Genomic DNA, 17,629 nt, shown 5'->3' on the forward strand with positions numbered 1-17,629 from the left:
GCTTATAAAGTGTATGCCTAATACTATGACTGTCTGATTGAGGCTTTATTTGGATTTGTTTTCTGCTTTTCTTATTACTTTTTTGTTGTTTTATGTTTTGATTTTTGGTATCAGCAGCTACAATAGGGTGGATATAAAATGTTTAGATGGTTTTACACAGTGTCAATATTGTGTCGTAAAGGTAACGGATGGAGGTAGATGGTGGTGTCCCGGAATGGTGGTAAATGTGGTGGAGGAAAAGACCATTGTACATTATTGGTGATGTAGTCAAAGTACGTAGTGGTGGTAACTGAAGAAGGTCACAATTTGTAGTCAATGTGGCTGTGATGGAAGTGGTTTAGGATGGAAAGCTGGAGTATGTTAATTCTCATGGATGGCTGCTATGTCATGATCCATGCGGGATCATGTCAGATAAGAGCACTGGTAACCTTTTCTTTTCTTCTCTCTAAGGCTAGTTTCACATTAGCGTTTTTTTGCGCAGCGCATCGGGAGCATAAAAAACGCAAAGAAAAACGCAAAACAAACGCGCGTTTTTTTACGTCATGCGCACGCTGATGCGTCAAAAAAACGCAGCGTACTTGCGTTTTACATGCGTTTTTGCATGCGTTTGCGTTTTTTATGCGCATGCGTTTTTAGTTGTGACATTTCACAATAGAAAAATCCTTGAACACCAATGGGTCACCAGTGGGCGTTTGTCATTGGAATGTTTTATAGACCCTGTACTGCTGAATTCATCAGATTTTGCTGCTGTTTCCGGTGTCAAGATGGACCTGCGTCTGGATAATTTCCTCTTCAAGCTGGATCTTGACATTGCGCTGTCTCAGGCGTATGCCTTTTGTTGCCAGCAAGAAAGGGAGAGGGAGAGACAGCAGAGACGGCAGCGGCGTCGGTTTTGGAGGCATCCAATTATCGAACTCCGGGCAAGCCGTGGAGCATATCACACGCTGTACAGCGAGCTCCAGGAAAACCCGGAGAAATTTGCTGACTATACACGGATGTCCCAGGAAAGCTTCCGTGACTTGCTGGGTATGGTTGAAGGAAACATCCGGAGACGGGACACTCAGCTCCGGCGTGCCATTCCTCCCGAAGAAAGGCTCCTTGTCACCTTACGGTATGTATGTTGTTATGTTTGCATAATTTTTTTGGCTTTTTCCATTTTTTTTTTTTTTTGCCAAAAAAAATCGTTTTTTTTGGCTATTGAATTTTAACATTATTTTTGGGAAATTGCTTTTTTGCATAATGGTTTTTCTTCTGTCATGTACTAATCCCAAGCCTTTATAAAATGTTTTTTTGCTATGTTGTATTAAAAAAACATGCAAAATAGTTAGGCCATGTACTTTTTTATTTTCAGTGTTTTTAGTAATACCCAAGACAGAAATATAATTATTTTTTCTTTTTATGTTTTGCAGGTTCCTGGCAACTGGAGAGAGTCTTTCATCCCTGCATTTCCAGTACCGGCTGGGAATCTCAACTTTATCCGGGATTGTTGCCGACAGCTGCAGGGCTCTGTGGGATGTTCTGTGTCCGGAGTTTCTGCCATTGCCCACTGCCGAAAAGTGGCTTCAAATATCGGAAAAATTCTGGGCAGTCTGCAATTTCCCGAACTGCCTAGGAGCGGTGGACGGGAAGCACATCCGCATCACAAAACCTGCAAGAAGTGGCTCTGAGTACTACAACTACAAGAAGTACTTTTCCACAGTACTAATGGGCATTGCGGGAAAAAAAAAAAAAAGAAAAAAAGTAAGACTATGCACTGGAGGATGTGATCATCCAACTGTGTGTGATGATAGAAACTCCATGGAGTTAATAGCATCACACACAGTTGGGTGATCCCGGCCAAGATCACTGCTGCATCACACTGCATTTAAATACTTACGAAAATCCTTGCGGACCCGGGGAGAGGCGTTGTCCCAGCCATCCATCAGCGATTCGGCCACCTCGTTCCAGAGCCGCCGGATCACCACGTTGTCCGAGTGCAGTTGGTGACGGGTGTCCCACAACGGGACTCGCTCCTGGACTAGACGGATGAGCTCGTCGTTGTCCAGGGCGAGGTCCTCCTCCTGCTGTGGAGCCTAGAAAAGAAAGACAAACATTAATCTTTGAAAGATTTTAAAATGAAAAATCTAGAAAACTAGCTGAAGAGCCCGGTGCTGCCCGGGCATAGTAGAACTGTGGTTAGTTATAGAAAATTATAATTATCCTCCATCCCATAGTCCTGTGCCCATATACTCATCACACATCCTCCAATCCATAGTTCTGTGCCCATATACCCATCATGCATATCCTCCATCCCATAGTCCCGTGCCCATATACCATCATACATATCCGCCATCCCATAGTCCCGTGCCCATATACCATCATACATATCCGCCATCCCATAGTCCCGTGCCCATATACCATCATACATATCCGCCATCCCATAGTCCCGTGCCCATATACCCATCACACATCCTCCATCCCATAGTCCCGTGCCCATATACCCATCATACATATCCGCCATCCCATAGTCCCGTGCCCATATACCCAAACATACAAACAAACATACACACACACACACACACACATACATACACACATACACACTTTGAGCTTTAGATATTGATACACAAGCCATGAAAAAATGTTTTGTTTTAAATGAAAATAAATGCAAAAAAAGCAAAAAACACCGAAAAAAGCAACCATGAAAATTAAAAAAAAAAACTTTAAAAAATGATTACCAAAAAAAAAGAAAATAAACCAGCCTAGAAATTAAGTTTAAAAAAAATCTGTAACCAAAAAAGCAGCAAAAAAAAACAAGGAAAATTACCAAAAAATACTAATAAAAATTTACCAAAAACATAAAAAAAAAAACACCTGAAAGAATTTTCAATACAGTTCCAAAAAAAAAGAAAATAAACCAGCATAGAAATTAAGTAAAAAAAAACAGTCCGTCTGTACTTACATCCCGTCTTCCCGCCCGCACTTGGCCTTGCTGCTCCTGCCGTTCCTCCGGTGGTGGTGGCGTGGTGGAGGATGAGGTCTGAAAATTAAACAAAAAAAATTAACCACATGTGAATATTTTTACCAATCCATACGGAAGCATGGTACTCTCTTCTTCTGCCTCTTGCCCTGTCCCGGGGACATATTCATCACCAGATGAAGACATGCTGCAATAAAAAAAAAAGAGACATAAGTACATAGAAATGTATTGAAATTTCAGCCAGACATTAGGTTTTTCATACTTACATTGGTGCAGCTTGTGCTTAGCTGTGTGTCCACTCGTTGAGCAATCTGTTGTGGAATCCCAGTGCCCACACCATTTTATCACCTTGTTTTAATTTTTTTTTTTTTACTGTCTAGACCACATTCCAGGCGTGTTTATCTTAGAAACGCATGCGCATAAAAAACGCAAGCCTGCGCAAGACCATGCGCACGCATGCGCTCCCATAGGCTCCAATGTGGTGTTTTTGCGCATTCCGTGCGCAAGCGTGCGCATGCGTTTTTTTGACGAGACAGGGCGGAACCAAAAATGCAACATGTTGCGTCTGACGCGCCTGGCGCGAAAGACAAAAAACGCATGCGCACGAAAACGCAAGTATGCGCAAGACCATGCGCACGTCATGTTAAATATAGGTGCGCAGTGCGCATGCGCCCTGGTGCGCACGGTGCGCTGCGCACAAAAGCGCAAATGTGAAACCAGCCTAAGCTTTGTAGTTTTGCCCTCGGTGGCCAGTATGGTCATTGCACTGGTGTTTTTAGAGATAGTTTTGCCCCGGTGGCTAGTATGGTCATTGCACTGGTGTTTTTAGAGATAGTTTTCCCCTGGTGGTGGTTAGTGTAATTGCACGGGAATTACTAACCAGGTGTGTTTACTCAATAGAGGTGTGTCAGTTGTTCTGACTCACGTTGGTGATATTGTTGGGCTTTTCCAACCATGCTGGGTGAAGGAAGGAGCTGAGGAGAGTCCAGGACAGCTCAGTCAGAGTCCTGGAGTGGCAGCTATGGAGTCAGCGAGGAGTTCGTGTAAAGTATGGTGGAGGTGGCAGCTATGGTGTCAGTGAAGAATTCTTGCAAAGCTTGGTGGAGTGGCAGCTATGTTGTAGAGCTGCACTCAGTTGCTGGACTCTTTTGCTGGAAGCTGCACTCAGGTGCTGGACTCCGCTGCTAGACAGCTGCACTCAGGTGCTGGACTCCAATGCTGGACAGTGCACCCAGGTGTTGGACATGGTGGGAGGAAGATGCACTCAGGTGTTGGACTCTGTTGCCTGGAGCAAGTGCATCAGAGCAAAGCTAAGTGTTTCCCTGTTTGTCACTTTTCCTCATGTTGGTGTTAGTACAGCAGTGGGGCCAGTGCCTGCAGCACCCAGCTCCCTAGTAAGGAATAGGTGTAGGGTGTGCTAGGATGACAGGTATCCTGATCGGCGACAGGTGAGGAGCCTGTATAGGGAACATTAGGGGTGTTAGGGACACTGACTCAGGGGAGTGCAGGAGGTCTCGACATCCCCCTTTCTCTATTGCAGGGCCCACCATTGTAAATGTTTCCCTATCCCTTGTGTCTTGTTGTATTAGTTACCGGCCTGCGGGCCGTGTCACACTGGACAATTACACGTGCTGTGTCCTGTTGTATTAGTTACCGGCCCGCTGGCCATGTCACACAGGACGGGGCACGTGACATTATCACCAACCCATACATTTTTTTTTTCTGGTGAACCTCAGGCCATGTTCAGACCTGTGAGCATTTGCTGCTGGGCCTCACTGAAGTGAATGAGGAGCTGCATGGTGTGTAAGCAGTTCCAGCAGCAGTAATCAGGATCTGGGGCCTTCCCTCTGACTCAACCGGAAAATCAAATAGCGGCTGGCAATGAAGCCCCCTAGAGTCGCTGCTGGGGAGCGGGACTTGCTCATACAGGCGGACGCACCCAGACAGGTGGGTGGAGTTGGTGTCCCCATGGTGCTGTCTGGGGTTCCCAGAGGTGAAGGGGTATGTCCCGGTAGTGAGCAGACTGGTGTTATAGTCTGTGGGGCTCACGCCAAATCTTCCATACCACCTTAAAAGCCGCCCCCTCCTGGTCGTGTGGAGGAAGGCGACCAGGGAATGTATTTTTCCTCCATATCCCAGGCCCCTCCCTCTCCGGTGTGAGCAGCAGGTGTGCTGCGGGGGAGTAGGGGCAAGTCTCTACCCTCGTGATTAGCCAACCCTGGAGGCACAGACCTTATGGTGGAAAGGGTTGGGGGGTGGTGTACCCCTTGGTGGAGTGCGGGGGTGTGAGTGTGGTGACACAGGGGGACGCCTCTGTTGTCAATTCCAGAGAGATTTCCCCAAATATTGACAAACGAATGTGTGGCAATAAACGTTCAGTTCCGGACCTGAGTGTGAACGAGCGTGTATGGGTCCCACCAAAAAAAATCTAGTGGGAGTGTGTTGTGGAGTCTTACCAGCTCATATCAAACATGCACATATATAACTCGTTCCCCAGGATGGCGCTTTGGAGATGTGTGGTGCCTCCAGAACTTATAATGCCAATACCAGCGGTGCATTTGTCATAAACCTGAAGTGCAGGTGGTTGCTGGGGGGAACTCTGGATCTGGGCGTCCCCTCTGTGGGTGGTTCCTGATGAGGAGCGGTTTTGAGGGTCCAGACACCCCTCATTAAGGGGAGGGTACTGCCATGATCCATGCGGGATCATGTCAGATAAGCGCACTGGTAACTTTTTCTTTTCCTCTCCCTAAGCTTTGTGCTTAGAGATAGTTTTGCCCCCGGTGGTCAGTATGGTCATTGCACTGGTGTTTTTAGAGATAGTTTTGCCCCGGTGGCCAGTATGGTCATTGCACTGGTGTTTTTAGAGATAGTTTTCCCCCAGTGGTGGTTAGTGTAATTGCATGGGAATCACTAACAGGTGTGTTTACTCAATAAAGGTGTGTCAGTTGTTCTGACTCACATTGGTGATATTGTTGGGCTTTTCCAACCATGCTGGGTGAAGGAAGGATCTGAGGAGAGTCCAGGACAGCTCAGTCAGAGTCCTGGAGTGGCAGCTATGGTGTCAGCGAGGAGTTCATGTAAAGCATGGTGGAGTGGCAGCTATGGTGTCAGTGAAGAATTCTTGCAAAGCTTGGTGGAGTGGCAGCTATGGTGTAAATCTGGACTCAAGATGCTGGACTCCGTTGCTGGACAGTGCACCCAGGTGTTGGACATGGTGGGAGGAAGATGCACTCAAGTGTTGGACTCTGTTGTCTGGAGCAAGTGCATCAGAGCAAAGCTAAGTGTTTCCCTGTTTGTCACTTTTCCTCAAGTTGGTGTTAGTACAGCGGTGGGGCCAGTGCCTGCACCACCCAGCTCCCTAGTAAGGGATAGGTGTAGGGTGTGCTAGGGCGACAGGTTCGTGATCAGTGCCCGGTGCGGAACCGGCATAGGGAGCATTAGGGGTGTTAGGGACACTGACTCAGGGGAGTGCAGGAGGTCTCCACATCCCCCGTTCCCTATCGCAAGGCCCCATCGTTGTAAATGTTTCCCTATCCCTTGTCTTGTTGTATTAGTTACCGGCCTGCGGGCCTTGTCACACTGGACAATTACACGTGCCGTGTCCTGCTGTATTAGTTACCGGCCCGCTGGCCGTGTCACACAGGGTGGGGCACGTGACATGCTAATCATCGTGTGCTGAGGACTATAGCAATGTATCTAATGACCAATGCTGTACAATAGCCGGATATCTCTGTACATGGTGCTCCTGAGTCCATACAAAATATCTGAGGAAGGAAAAGTAAGAGTCTGGATGGCAAACATTTCAACTTGTGTGTGCACAGAAGATTTACTATTACTATGTGTTTGCACATAAACAGTGAACATTAAGACTATGTGCAGGTGTAACTTGCATCGGTGTATCCTACACAATTACCTGTATATAGATGGGCTCCTTATAGTCGAGTACCACGACACTACACACCCAGCCCGGGGATGCCGCATACACTGTACAACCCCACTGTGGACTTACTTGTGATTTCCACTAGATGTCATGCGATCTGCTCTGTGGAGATGTAACTGCTCACATGCTTAATGTTTATGACATTAATTACCTGCAAAAAGCCCCTAAACAAGAGTGCTGCTTTTTTTTATCCCCCAAGAATAATATATGTGTGTATTATTATATTTTTTATGATTCCAGAAGACCCCTACTCATATATAAGTATTATCGCTTCTCCACCTTCCTCATGGTCTGCACTGCTCTCCTGTCCACAAAATGTCATCATGTGACTGAACCTACCCATCAGCCTCCTCCAATAGAAAACACTTCACTTGGTCACATGACATTCTGTGGCCAGGAGAGCAGCGCAGCCCATGAGGAAGGAGGAGAAGCTGTGATACTTGTATATTAGTATACGCCACAAAATCATGTCCACAACACATTTATTTGAAGACAGTTAAAGTGGTCGACCCCCTTAATGTGTTTATTAGATTTTTTCCTAATGACAGGATGAGACATAACTTACTGAGTACTGGGGGTCCGACATTCTCAGCCCCATTCATTCTCTATGGCATTATCGGAGATAGGCTGGAAATGTTGTGACTATATACAGTATATACAGTATATGTGAGGAAGCTGCAGCTGCTGCAGAACCTGTTTGTGAATCTTTAGTGGAATAATCTTGTCTGCCTTGATTGATATGAAACACCAACATCCTTATAAACAACATAATAAGAATAAAATAGACATCTGTAACTTCTGAGCTGTCATGAGGTTCTGAAGCAGCTGAAGTGCATATTATAATTTGTAGCAGGTGCTGTGTATTATGAGGTTCTGCAGTCGTTCAGATATGTATTATGATCTTCTGCAGCAGCTGAGGTGTATTATGAGGTTCTGCAGCAGCTGAGGTGTATTATGAGGTTCTGCAGCAGCTGAGGTGTATTATGAGGTTCTGCAGCAGCTGAGGTGTATTATGAGGTTCTGCAGCAGCTGAGGCGTGATATGGGTTCTTTAGCTGGGATCCACCATGGAGTGTATGATACATCAGTCTCTCACTAGTTGACACAGCAGAAGAAACTTCCTACATGATTGATCTCCTTTAGGAGGAGATGAGCGTCACCAGCGCCGCTTGTCTCTGTAATTATCATGCTCTGCCATCTTTAGACGTGATATTCACACCAACATCCATGGACATTACAAAATATCATAATATTAGTCATCATAGGGTTAAATATAAAAACTACACAAGAAGCCTAAAAATCCCACAGTCCCGGTATGGCGGTCTAAGCAATTATAACTGATAACTTCCAAACAATGGCGCGTGTAGAGGGGCGCCCGCGCTCCCCGGCTGTCTGTGTGGCGGCTTCGGAGGGGAGAATGGAGATAAAGAAGTGTTATTAAAATAGTGACAAGCCGCTCGGAAAGTCGTCTCGGGATGGAAAGGGGGCAGTGTGCATCAGAGAGAAAATAATGAAATGCAAAAATCAGCCGCTCTGACAATTGGGAGGCTGTGTCGCAGCTTAGCCTGTTGGTCCACGGCTATTTGTCATAATCAGCGGCACTTTTCTCATTAGCAAAAAGCCATTACCAGCGGAGTTTATCAGCAGCTGTGAGTTATCGGGGGCACTCAGCAATCCTAGAGTGTAACCAGGGGGTTCAGAGGGCTGCCGCAGATTTAATAAGCCCAACTCCAACTTACCAAGTCGTTCTCCGAGAGGTAACCAAGTAATCGGCAACTCCGACCGGTGATGAATGGAATTACACATTACAATACATAGGACAAGAAAATAAATATCATCCATCCCTTTCAAGATTAACCCCTTCCGATAGTCATTTTTGATCTTTCATTTTTTTCTTAGCCTTTTCCAAAAATCATAACTTTTCTAGTTTTCGACCATACGAAGACTTTATTTTTTTTGTTTGAAGTTTTGAATCAAGCTATTTATTTTACCATATAATGTATTAAAAAATAGTGTGTGGGGGGAATTCAAGTAGGCTGACATAGTAAAAAAAAAAACAAAAAAACTTTTCCAACATTTTTATTTTAGTTTTATTTTAACTGATTTTGACTGATAAAATTGACCTGGCAACATGATTCTTCAGGTCAGTAATATTATGGTGATTCCGAACATCTATAGTTATTTTTTATGTACTGTATATATATATGTATATATATATATATACACACACGCATATATATATATATATGTGTGTATATACTGTATGTGTATGTTTATATATATTTTTTTAAAGTTCTGTATTATTTTAACAAGTAATATATATTCTACAAAAGCCAGGTAGGTTTGGGTTAAATCCTAGCACTGCAGGTCTTAATTTGATGCACCTGTCTGGGTTTTTTTACAATAACCAAGGTCTGTGTTCACAAAGTGGGTGTCATTCTACTGGATGAAAATTCGAGTGTGCTGGAGCTGGTGAGTGATCAGCCAAGATGTGAGCAGAGAAAGAGACTTGCCAAGATTTCTCTCTGAATGGAGACTGCACGGGTTAGCTAGGAAAGCTGTGCAGTCTGAGTGTTGGAGCTGCAGAGAACCTTGTGAAAGATGCAGTCTGTTCAGTCTGAACTGTGCATGGAGTAGAATATTTCTATTTGGCAGTGGAAGCTGTTGGAGCTCGGGCTGAAGAGGATACTGAGACTTTTGGGATCGGGCTTCTTCTGCGTATGAAATTTTCTCCAGGAGAATGGACTGTAAGCTGTCCTTGTGAGCCCACACCGATATATGTGCCCTGCTAAATGAACTGTACATTTGCTGCTGCCTTTGCGCAAGAAGTGGCTGTGTTTTTATTTTGAATCCCTTGAAGTTTTATGAAAGCAATAAAACTGTACCTGTTTTGCCCAAATTACATTGTCTGTGTGAATGCTATCTAATGCCTACCTGAGAGAGTGGATCCGAATGTCCGAAAGTGTTGACACCCTTGAAATTGTTTGAGAAAATGAAGTACCATATTTTGCGGACTATAAATCTCACTGGACCATAAGATGCAAATTTTGAGGAGGAAAATAGGAAAAAAAATGTAATGTGGCAAATGAGAGTCCTTCTTATTGTCCGAATTTAGCTTACCATCATTGAGCCAAAGTCTTAATCTGTGCATGCACTCCCTCCGGCGGCCATTTTCCTGAAGCCCACAGCCAGGAGAGCAATCTGTAGGTGTGGAGCGGGGACACCTCCTCCCAGCTTAGGACCCGCAGCATCGCCTCACTCCTGCTGCCACCAGCGGCAACCCTGTCTCACATGACCCCACTCCACCGCCACCAATCCTCCGGTAAGATGCATTCAAACTTTAAGATGCAGCCGCATTTTTCTCCCAAAATTGAGGGCAAAAAGTGTGTCTTATAATCTGCAAAAAAAACTGTAGTTCTCCCAGAAAATTATTGCAATTACACATGCTTTGTTAAACACATATTTATTTCCTTTGTGTGAATTGAAGCAACACAAAAAAAACTGAGAAAAAAGGTAAACTGGACATAATTTCACAAAGAACCCCAAAAATAAGCCGGACAAAATTGTTAGTACCTTTCCAAAATTGTGCGTAAACAACTTTGTTTCAAGCATGTGATGCTCGTTCACACTCACCTGTGGAAAGTAACAGTTGTGGGCAACATGAAGTTGACTCAATCTTTGCATTATGTGTCTGTGAGAACAGAAAGAGGAGAAGAGAACTGTCTGAGGACTTGAGAACCAAAATTATTGAAAAATATTAACCTTCTCGAGGTCACACTTCCATCTCTAGAGATCTTGATGTTTCTTTGTCCACGGTGTGCAACATAATCAAGAAGTTTTCAACCGATGGCTCTCTAACTAATCTCCCTAGATGTGGACGACAGAAGAAAATTAATGAAGGATCCCAACCCAGGATAATCCAGATGGTGGCCAAGCAGCCGCAATCAAGGTCCAAAGAAATTCAAGCTCAGGGTGCATCAGTGTCAGTGTGTACTATCAGTCGACATTTCACCACAGCTGACACAGAGACATATAAAAGCTAGACTGCAGTTTGCTAAAATTACATGAGCAAGCCAAAATCCTTCTGAGAAAGTGTCTTGTGGACAAATGAGACTATAAAAGAGCTGTTTGATAAAGCGCATTATTCTACTGTTTACCGAAAACAGAATGAGGCATACAAAGAAAAGAACACAGTACCTGCAGTCAAATATGGTGGAGATTCAAAGATGTTTTGGAGTTATTTTGCTGCCTCTGGCACAGGGTGCCTTAACTGTGTGCAAGTCATCATGAAATCTGAAGATTACCAAAGGATTTTGGGTGGCAATGTCGTCGTCCAGTGTCAGAAAGCTGGGATTGAAAAGCACTTCCATTTATCTATGCCAACCGAATTAGTTTTTTTCAGCCAAACTTGTGGAACAAATAAAAAAAATGCAGCAATGTTTGGTTTTATGATTTGGCTTCTTTAAGGCTTGGTTTCACCAATAATGAAAATGAAAAAATTCTCAGTAAACTAAGGAATAATTTTTTTCCATAAGCTTCACTGCCAAAATTCAAATTACTAGAAATGAATTAACTCTTTCACACCATGGTCATTCCCCATGTTTTAGTTTTTTCCTCCACTTCTTCCACGAGCAATACATTTTTTATTTTTCCGTCAATATATTCATATGAGGGTTTGTTTTTCGTGAAACCTGTTGTACTTTTGAATGACACCATAGATTTGACCTCATACTGTACTGGAAAATGGGGGAAAAATTCCAATTGCAGTGAAATTACAAAAAAAAAGTGCAATTCCACAATATCCACTATATGATAAAACTGACCCAGTAATATGATTCTCCAGGTCATTTCATATACACAGATATGAAACATGTATAGTTTAGCTTTTATTTAAGTAGTGAAAATAAATTGTCAAATTTGTAGGAAAATTTTTTTTTTTCATTTGTCGCCACTTTCCGAGACCCATAGCGCTTTCATTTGCTGGGTGATGGCTTATTTTTTGTGCCCTTAGCTGACGTTTTTATTTATTCCATTTTGGGGTTTATCACTTCTCATTGTATTTTATTGCAATGTTGCGGCGGACAAAAAAACGTAATTCCTATTTTTTTTCTTGTTACGGCGTTTGCCAATCGGATTAATTTATTTTATATTTTGATAGATCGGACATTTGTGATACCAATTTTGCATATTTTTTTAACTGTTTCATTTTTTTCAATGGGGCAAAAGGGGAGTGATCTGAACTTTTTAATTTTTTTTATATACCGTATTTTCCGCTTTGTAAGACGCACTTTTTTTCCCCAAAATTTGGGAGGAAAACAGGGGTGCGTCTTACAAAGCGGACATGCCTTACCTAGGCTGTGATCGGGGGCGTCCGGCGGTTGCTGGCCGCTGCTGCGGGTGTGTCCGGTGCCGCGTTGTGTGCCCGTCGATGCCCGGGGCTCTGCCAACATTGTGCGACAGGCCAGAGCCCCGGCATTTCCTCAGTTCCCTGTGTGCCGGTAAAAAGATGGCCGCCGGTGCGTGCGCAGATGGGATCTCGGGACCCAGTTCTCGAGAGATGAGATTTGAAATCTCATCTCTCGAGAGGTGGGTCCCGAGATCCCATCTGCGCACGCGCCGGCGGCCATTTTCCCTGGGTTCCCTGTGTGCGCGCGGTGGTGCCTGCAAAAAAATGGCCGCCGCGCGTGCGCAGATGGGATCTCGGGACCCAGCTCTCGAGAGATGAGATTTCAGATCTCATCTCTCGAGAACTGGTCCCGAGATCCCATCTGCGCACGCGCCGGCGGCCATTTTTTTTTTACCGGCACTTCAGCGCACATATACAGGGAACCGAGGAAATGCTGGGGCTCTGGTCTGTTGAACAATGTCGGCAGAGCCCCGGGCATCGATGGGCACACAACGCCGCACCGGAGCACCCGCAGCACCGGCCTCCAACCGCCGGACAAGTGGAGAAACCTGACACCAGCACAAGACTCTGCAGCAGCAACAGCACACATCGGAGCCCCCCCTCATCCCTGAATGCGGCCTGCAGCATCACTCCACGCCTGCCTCCTCCAGCAGCGAGCCTGGGACCCCTCTACACCGCAGCCACCAACCCCGGTAAGCAATAAGATGCAAGGATTATAAGAGGCACCACCATTTTATTAAAAAATATTTTTTTCTTATTTTTCTCCTCAAAAATTGTGGTGCGTCTTATAATCCGGAGCGTCTTATAAAGCGAAAAATACGGTATTTTTTAAAAATTTCTTTTAACATTTGACTGACTTTAATAGTCCCTTTTGGAGACTTGAAGCTGCGATCGTCCGATTACCTTTATTATACATAGCATTGCTATGTCTAGAGGAAATTATTTGCCTCAAGCCAGTATTCACAGAATTATCCTAATGGCAGACACAAGGGTCTCTTTAGCAGACCCCTGGATGTCAAGGCAACCCAACGGCGCCCCCAATCACCTGACAGAGGTGCTGATGAGCGGGATTAATGACATGCTTCCACAGAGACTGACAGCAGGATTTAACTGATTAACAGCCATGGTGGAATTCTCTGACTGTTAAAAGCACATGATGACTGATTAAATCAGCTGTCATGTGCGGGGAAAGATGCAGGCTCAGCGCTTGAGCCTGCATCAATGACAGGGACATGACATAGTTATACGTCAATAAGTCATGGGGTTAAGAGTGCTTGCCAACATGAACTTTTTCAGGTGGAAACCACCTGAAAAATCTATCAGAAAATGCTCACAAGAATGAACATAAGCATTTATATATAAAAACAACTTTCTGTGCACATGTTCAGGCTTTTTACCTTATTTTAACCACTTGAGATTTCTATAAACGCCAAGTAGTTACCTCTGCTTGGAAGATGCTCTTATACTTTACAAAACAAGTCAATAACAAAGCTCAAAAGACCACCGGACATCTTTTGGATAGTTTATTCATACATTTTACGTAAAAAAATCTTATTGGTTTATTTATTATTCAATGGAGTTAAAAAAGACTGGAAAGAGACAGTAAAAAAAAAACCACATGGGAAATCTTCCAAAAAACGTTGAAAAAACAGGAAACGACTGAAATAGCGACACAAATAACTCTTTTAAAAGTCCATGTTTAAAACACATGCATGTACCCTAAAAATAATGTTTTGACTACAATTTTATATATTTGTTATGCAACGCTTCTATAAGGCCATAATATTCTGCAGCACTTAACAGACATCTTCACTGTCCCCATTGGGGCTCCAAACCTAAGTCACTAGAGCAAGATCAGAGAAGACCTACCAGGATGGTGAGTGGACTGCAAACTATGTCCTACGAGGAATGGTTAAAGGATCTGGGAATGTTTAGCTTGCAAGAAAAGGATAAGAGGAGACTTAATAGCCATCTACAAATATCTGAAGGGCTGTCACAGTGTTCAGAGATCATCACTAGAGCAAGATCAGAGAAGACGTACCAGGATGGTGAGCGGACTGCAAACTATGTCCTACGAGGAATGGTTAAAGGATCTGGGAATGTTTAGCTTGCAAAAAAAGGATAAGAGGAGACTTAATAGCCATCTACAAATATCTGAAGGGCTGTCACAGTATAGAGGGATCATCCTTATTCTCATTTGCACATGAAAAGCAATGGAATGAAACTGAAATGGAGAAGTGTTCAAACAGAGGCTGGAAAGACATCTGTCTGGGATCATTAGCGAATCCTGCATTGAGCAGGGGGTTGAACACAATGACCCTGGAGGTCCCTTCCAACGCTAACATTCTTTTAAGTTCCTGATCAGTCATTGGGAGGAAACTCACCCAAACACAGGAGATCATTACAAACTCCTTGCAGACATTGTCCTCACTCAGTGGGATTTGAACCCAGGACCCCAGAGCGGCAAAGCAACAGTTCTAACCACTGAGCCACCATCCTGCCCTATAACTTTAGATCATAGTCTTAAAAAGCTTCCCCTGTAGACCACTGCTCAGCTTATAAATTTAGGAACAGATTTGCAATCAGGGCGCTATCTGAAAAGTCTTGGTCCTAAATATTTGGGATTTTTATTGCTCGCTTACTGCTAAATCAATGATTGACTTCCTTGCAAAATTTTTGCAAGGCATAAAATGGAAGATAAGAAATAGATTGAATATTTAATCTTTTTACATATTTAATTTAAAAAAGTAAAAGAAGAACAAAGTATAATTTCAAGATTTTGGTTCTTTTTTTTGCATCTAATTCTTTCTTTATTTATTTTTTTTCATCTCTTCTTGGCAAAGCTTTTCAGATGAAAATAATGATGATAATAATAATGAGAATAATGATAAGAATAACAATAATAAATAATGAGAATAATAATAAGAATAAAAGTATTGTATTGTTAATAATAATAATAAATAATTAATCATGAGAATGTAATTACTAATAATAATAAAGGATTTAAGGACAAAAGGTTAAAAGACATCAAACGTTAGCTTTCTTGGGTAATGCTATAAACGAGCAAACTGAATTAAATTCAATGAAATTTTGTAAAAAAAAAAAAAAAAAAGGTAGTATAGTAATAGAATAAATTAATGTTTTTTAAAAAAAATCATTTAAAAGAAAGGAAACTAGAAAGAAATGCTGAATCATTGAGATTACTATATAAAATATAGTTACTACATATTTACAAAATTTACTATTTACTAAGATAAATATAAAAATATTATTATTATTGTTATTATTATTAATCATAACAGTAATAATAATAATAATCATCATCATCATAATACCTGTTATATTTATTGTGTTAAAAAATGGAAGAAACTTAATTTATAACAAAACAAAGTTTCTCACCAGTTTTGCAGCTGAATATTTTTTTTAATAAGAACATACATAACAAATGCAAAAAAACATAAATAATAAAGTGATAAAAATATAAATGAAAAGTATTGAGCGATTAAAAAAAATGTTAGTAAAAATAATAACAATACTAATAATATGTCTAAAGATTAGATTTTGATTTTTATTTTCATTTTTAAGTGCTGAAAAGGTATCGGAGACCTTGAAATATTGCAAAAACCAAACATTGGGTTAAAAAAGAAGCCTCTTTTTTTCTGAAATGCCTCCATGCTTCGGGAATGACTCTTTGCTTCCCTTCTTAATCTGTATTTTACGAGTGAGAAGCTTTGCATTATGCAAATCGTTAGATAGGAACAGGTGACATTTCAGCAAAGAACATGAGCAGCGGCCCGGGCCGGGATTGGCCTGCTGATTTATACATTAGTATTTGTCACCAGGATTGCAGGGGCTCCGCTCTACATATCACAGTTTGCGCTCAAGTTATTTAAGGTGGAAACTTCAGAAGATCTCACTCGAGATTACTTCAACCTGCACGAAGAGTTGGACCTGCAAAGCGTCACAATTTACCCACATCACATAATTATCAAAGATACTGGATATAGGCATCCGTTCCAGATACTTGTTCCCGAAGTCCAAATTTTTGTGCAGAATCACTGGTGGAAAATATTCAATAGTCCCAAAATGCATGAAATACAGGTGAAACAACCCAAATTTATCAAATTGGAGCAAATGTTACATCTTTATTTCTTTTACTCGATCATATAGCACTATCATGTTCCTCAAAACTTTCCAGTCATCATCTCTGACCTCATTGGGTCAGTATGTATATGGAGTGTGGAGGAAACTGGAGCTCCTGAAGAAAACCCAAACAATCACGGGGAGAAGATACAAACTCCTTGTAGATGTCCTTAGAGGAATTAGAATCCAGGACCCCAGCACTACAGTGTCAATCATTGAGCCACCGTGCTCACTCATTTTCCTTATGGCTGTCATAAAGGTGAAATTTTTGTGCACATTTTGCAACCCTTCCATTTTAACAAAACTTTTTAAAACTATGTTTGCCATGTGATATGTGCTTTTTGCTTTACTTTACTTTAAAAATTCCATGCATTTTTCTGTTTCGCATAGAAATTTCAAGACAGAAGAAGAATCGACACCTGTGGTGCTGGAGGAGGATGTTATCAATGCCATGGATGGCAAGAAGAGCAAACCAATCAATTTGGGAACAAACTAAGCCAGACATGTAACTCAAAGCAAGGATCACCAAGCTATGACTTACCTACTTTGGACACATCATGTAAAGAGAGTAATCACTGGAGAAGGACATCATGGTCGGAAGAATAGAAGGAACAAGGCGAAGAGGAAGACCTGATGGCTTGATACTATCTAGATAAGGGTGGAAAAGACCCTGGTGGACCTACCTAGGCACAAGATTGATCTTCCTACAGAGTGTTCATCCATCAAGTCGCCATAACTAAAGATTGAGCTGAAGGCCTAAATTAAAAATTCCCATATCTAGTGAAAACAGGGAAAAAGCAGATACAGTATGTAACAATGGAAGACTTGCATCTGCAGTCATATTTTTTAAATGCTGGAAGGGTCTGCAGTAGGGCCTGTCTATAGTATTGTAATTATAACACTTGTGTTATGTCTCTACTGGTGAGGCAGATCTTTAGCCCCTTTTCAACATCAGGCGTAATAGTACGCCGATGTCGGATTTCCTCCCTTTGATGTGGGCTCCGGCAGTGTGCCCATATCTTTCCTGGAACATGTCAGCTGTTTTGAACACCTGACATGTGCCGCAATAGCCGCGGGTGGAAGCGCGATACACCTGCGGCTATTAACCAGTTAAATGTCGCTGTCAAACTCTGACAGCGGCATTTAACAAGCAATTCTGGCAATCACACCGGAAATATGCA

At 42.5% G+C, this 17,629-nt stretch overlaps 1 protein-coding gene across 1 annotated transcript; it reads left to right on the forward strand.

The window, feature by feature from the left end:
• The first annotated feature begins 717 nt into the window (after positions 1-717).
• On the forward strand, positions 718-16,944 carry LOC141088582 (uncharacterized). Its single transcript, XM_073574734.1, has 4 exons — positions 718-1,111; positions 1,410-1,740; positions 16,476-16,525; positions 16,839-16,944. Exons 1-4 carry the CDS (start codon positions 765-767, stop codon positions 16,942-16,944), a joined length of 834 nt encoding a protein of 277 aa, XP_073430835.1. The 5' UTR covers positions 718-764.
• Positions 16,945-17,629: the final 685 nt, after the last annotated feature.

The sequence above is a fragment of the Dendrobates tinctorius genome, unplaced genomic scaffold (genome assembly GCF_039654945.1).
Source record: "Dendrobates tinctorius isolate UK_male_01 unplaced genomic scaffold, ASM3965494v1 ptg000039l, whole genome shotgun sequence".
NCBI classification, from domain to species: domain Eukaryota; kingdom Metazoa; phylum Chordata; class Amphibia; order Anura; family Dendrobatidae; genus Dendrobates; species Dendrobates tinctorius.

Coding starts and splice junctions, on each gene's coding strand:
- LOC141088582 (XM_073574734.1), top strand. CDS start 765: ATGGACCTGCGTCTGGATAATTTCCTCTTCAAGCTGGATCTTGACATT. Junction 1,112..1,409: donor AGGCTCCTTGTCACCTTACG/GTATGTATGTTG, acceptor TATGTTTTGCAG/GTTCCTGGCAACTGGAGAGA. Junction 16,526..16,838: donor ATCATCTCTGACCTCATTGG/GTCAGTATGTAT, acceptor TGTTTCGCATAG/AAATTTCAAGACAGAAGAAG.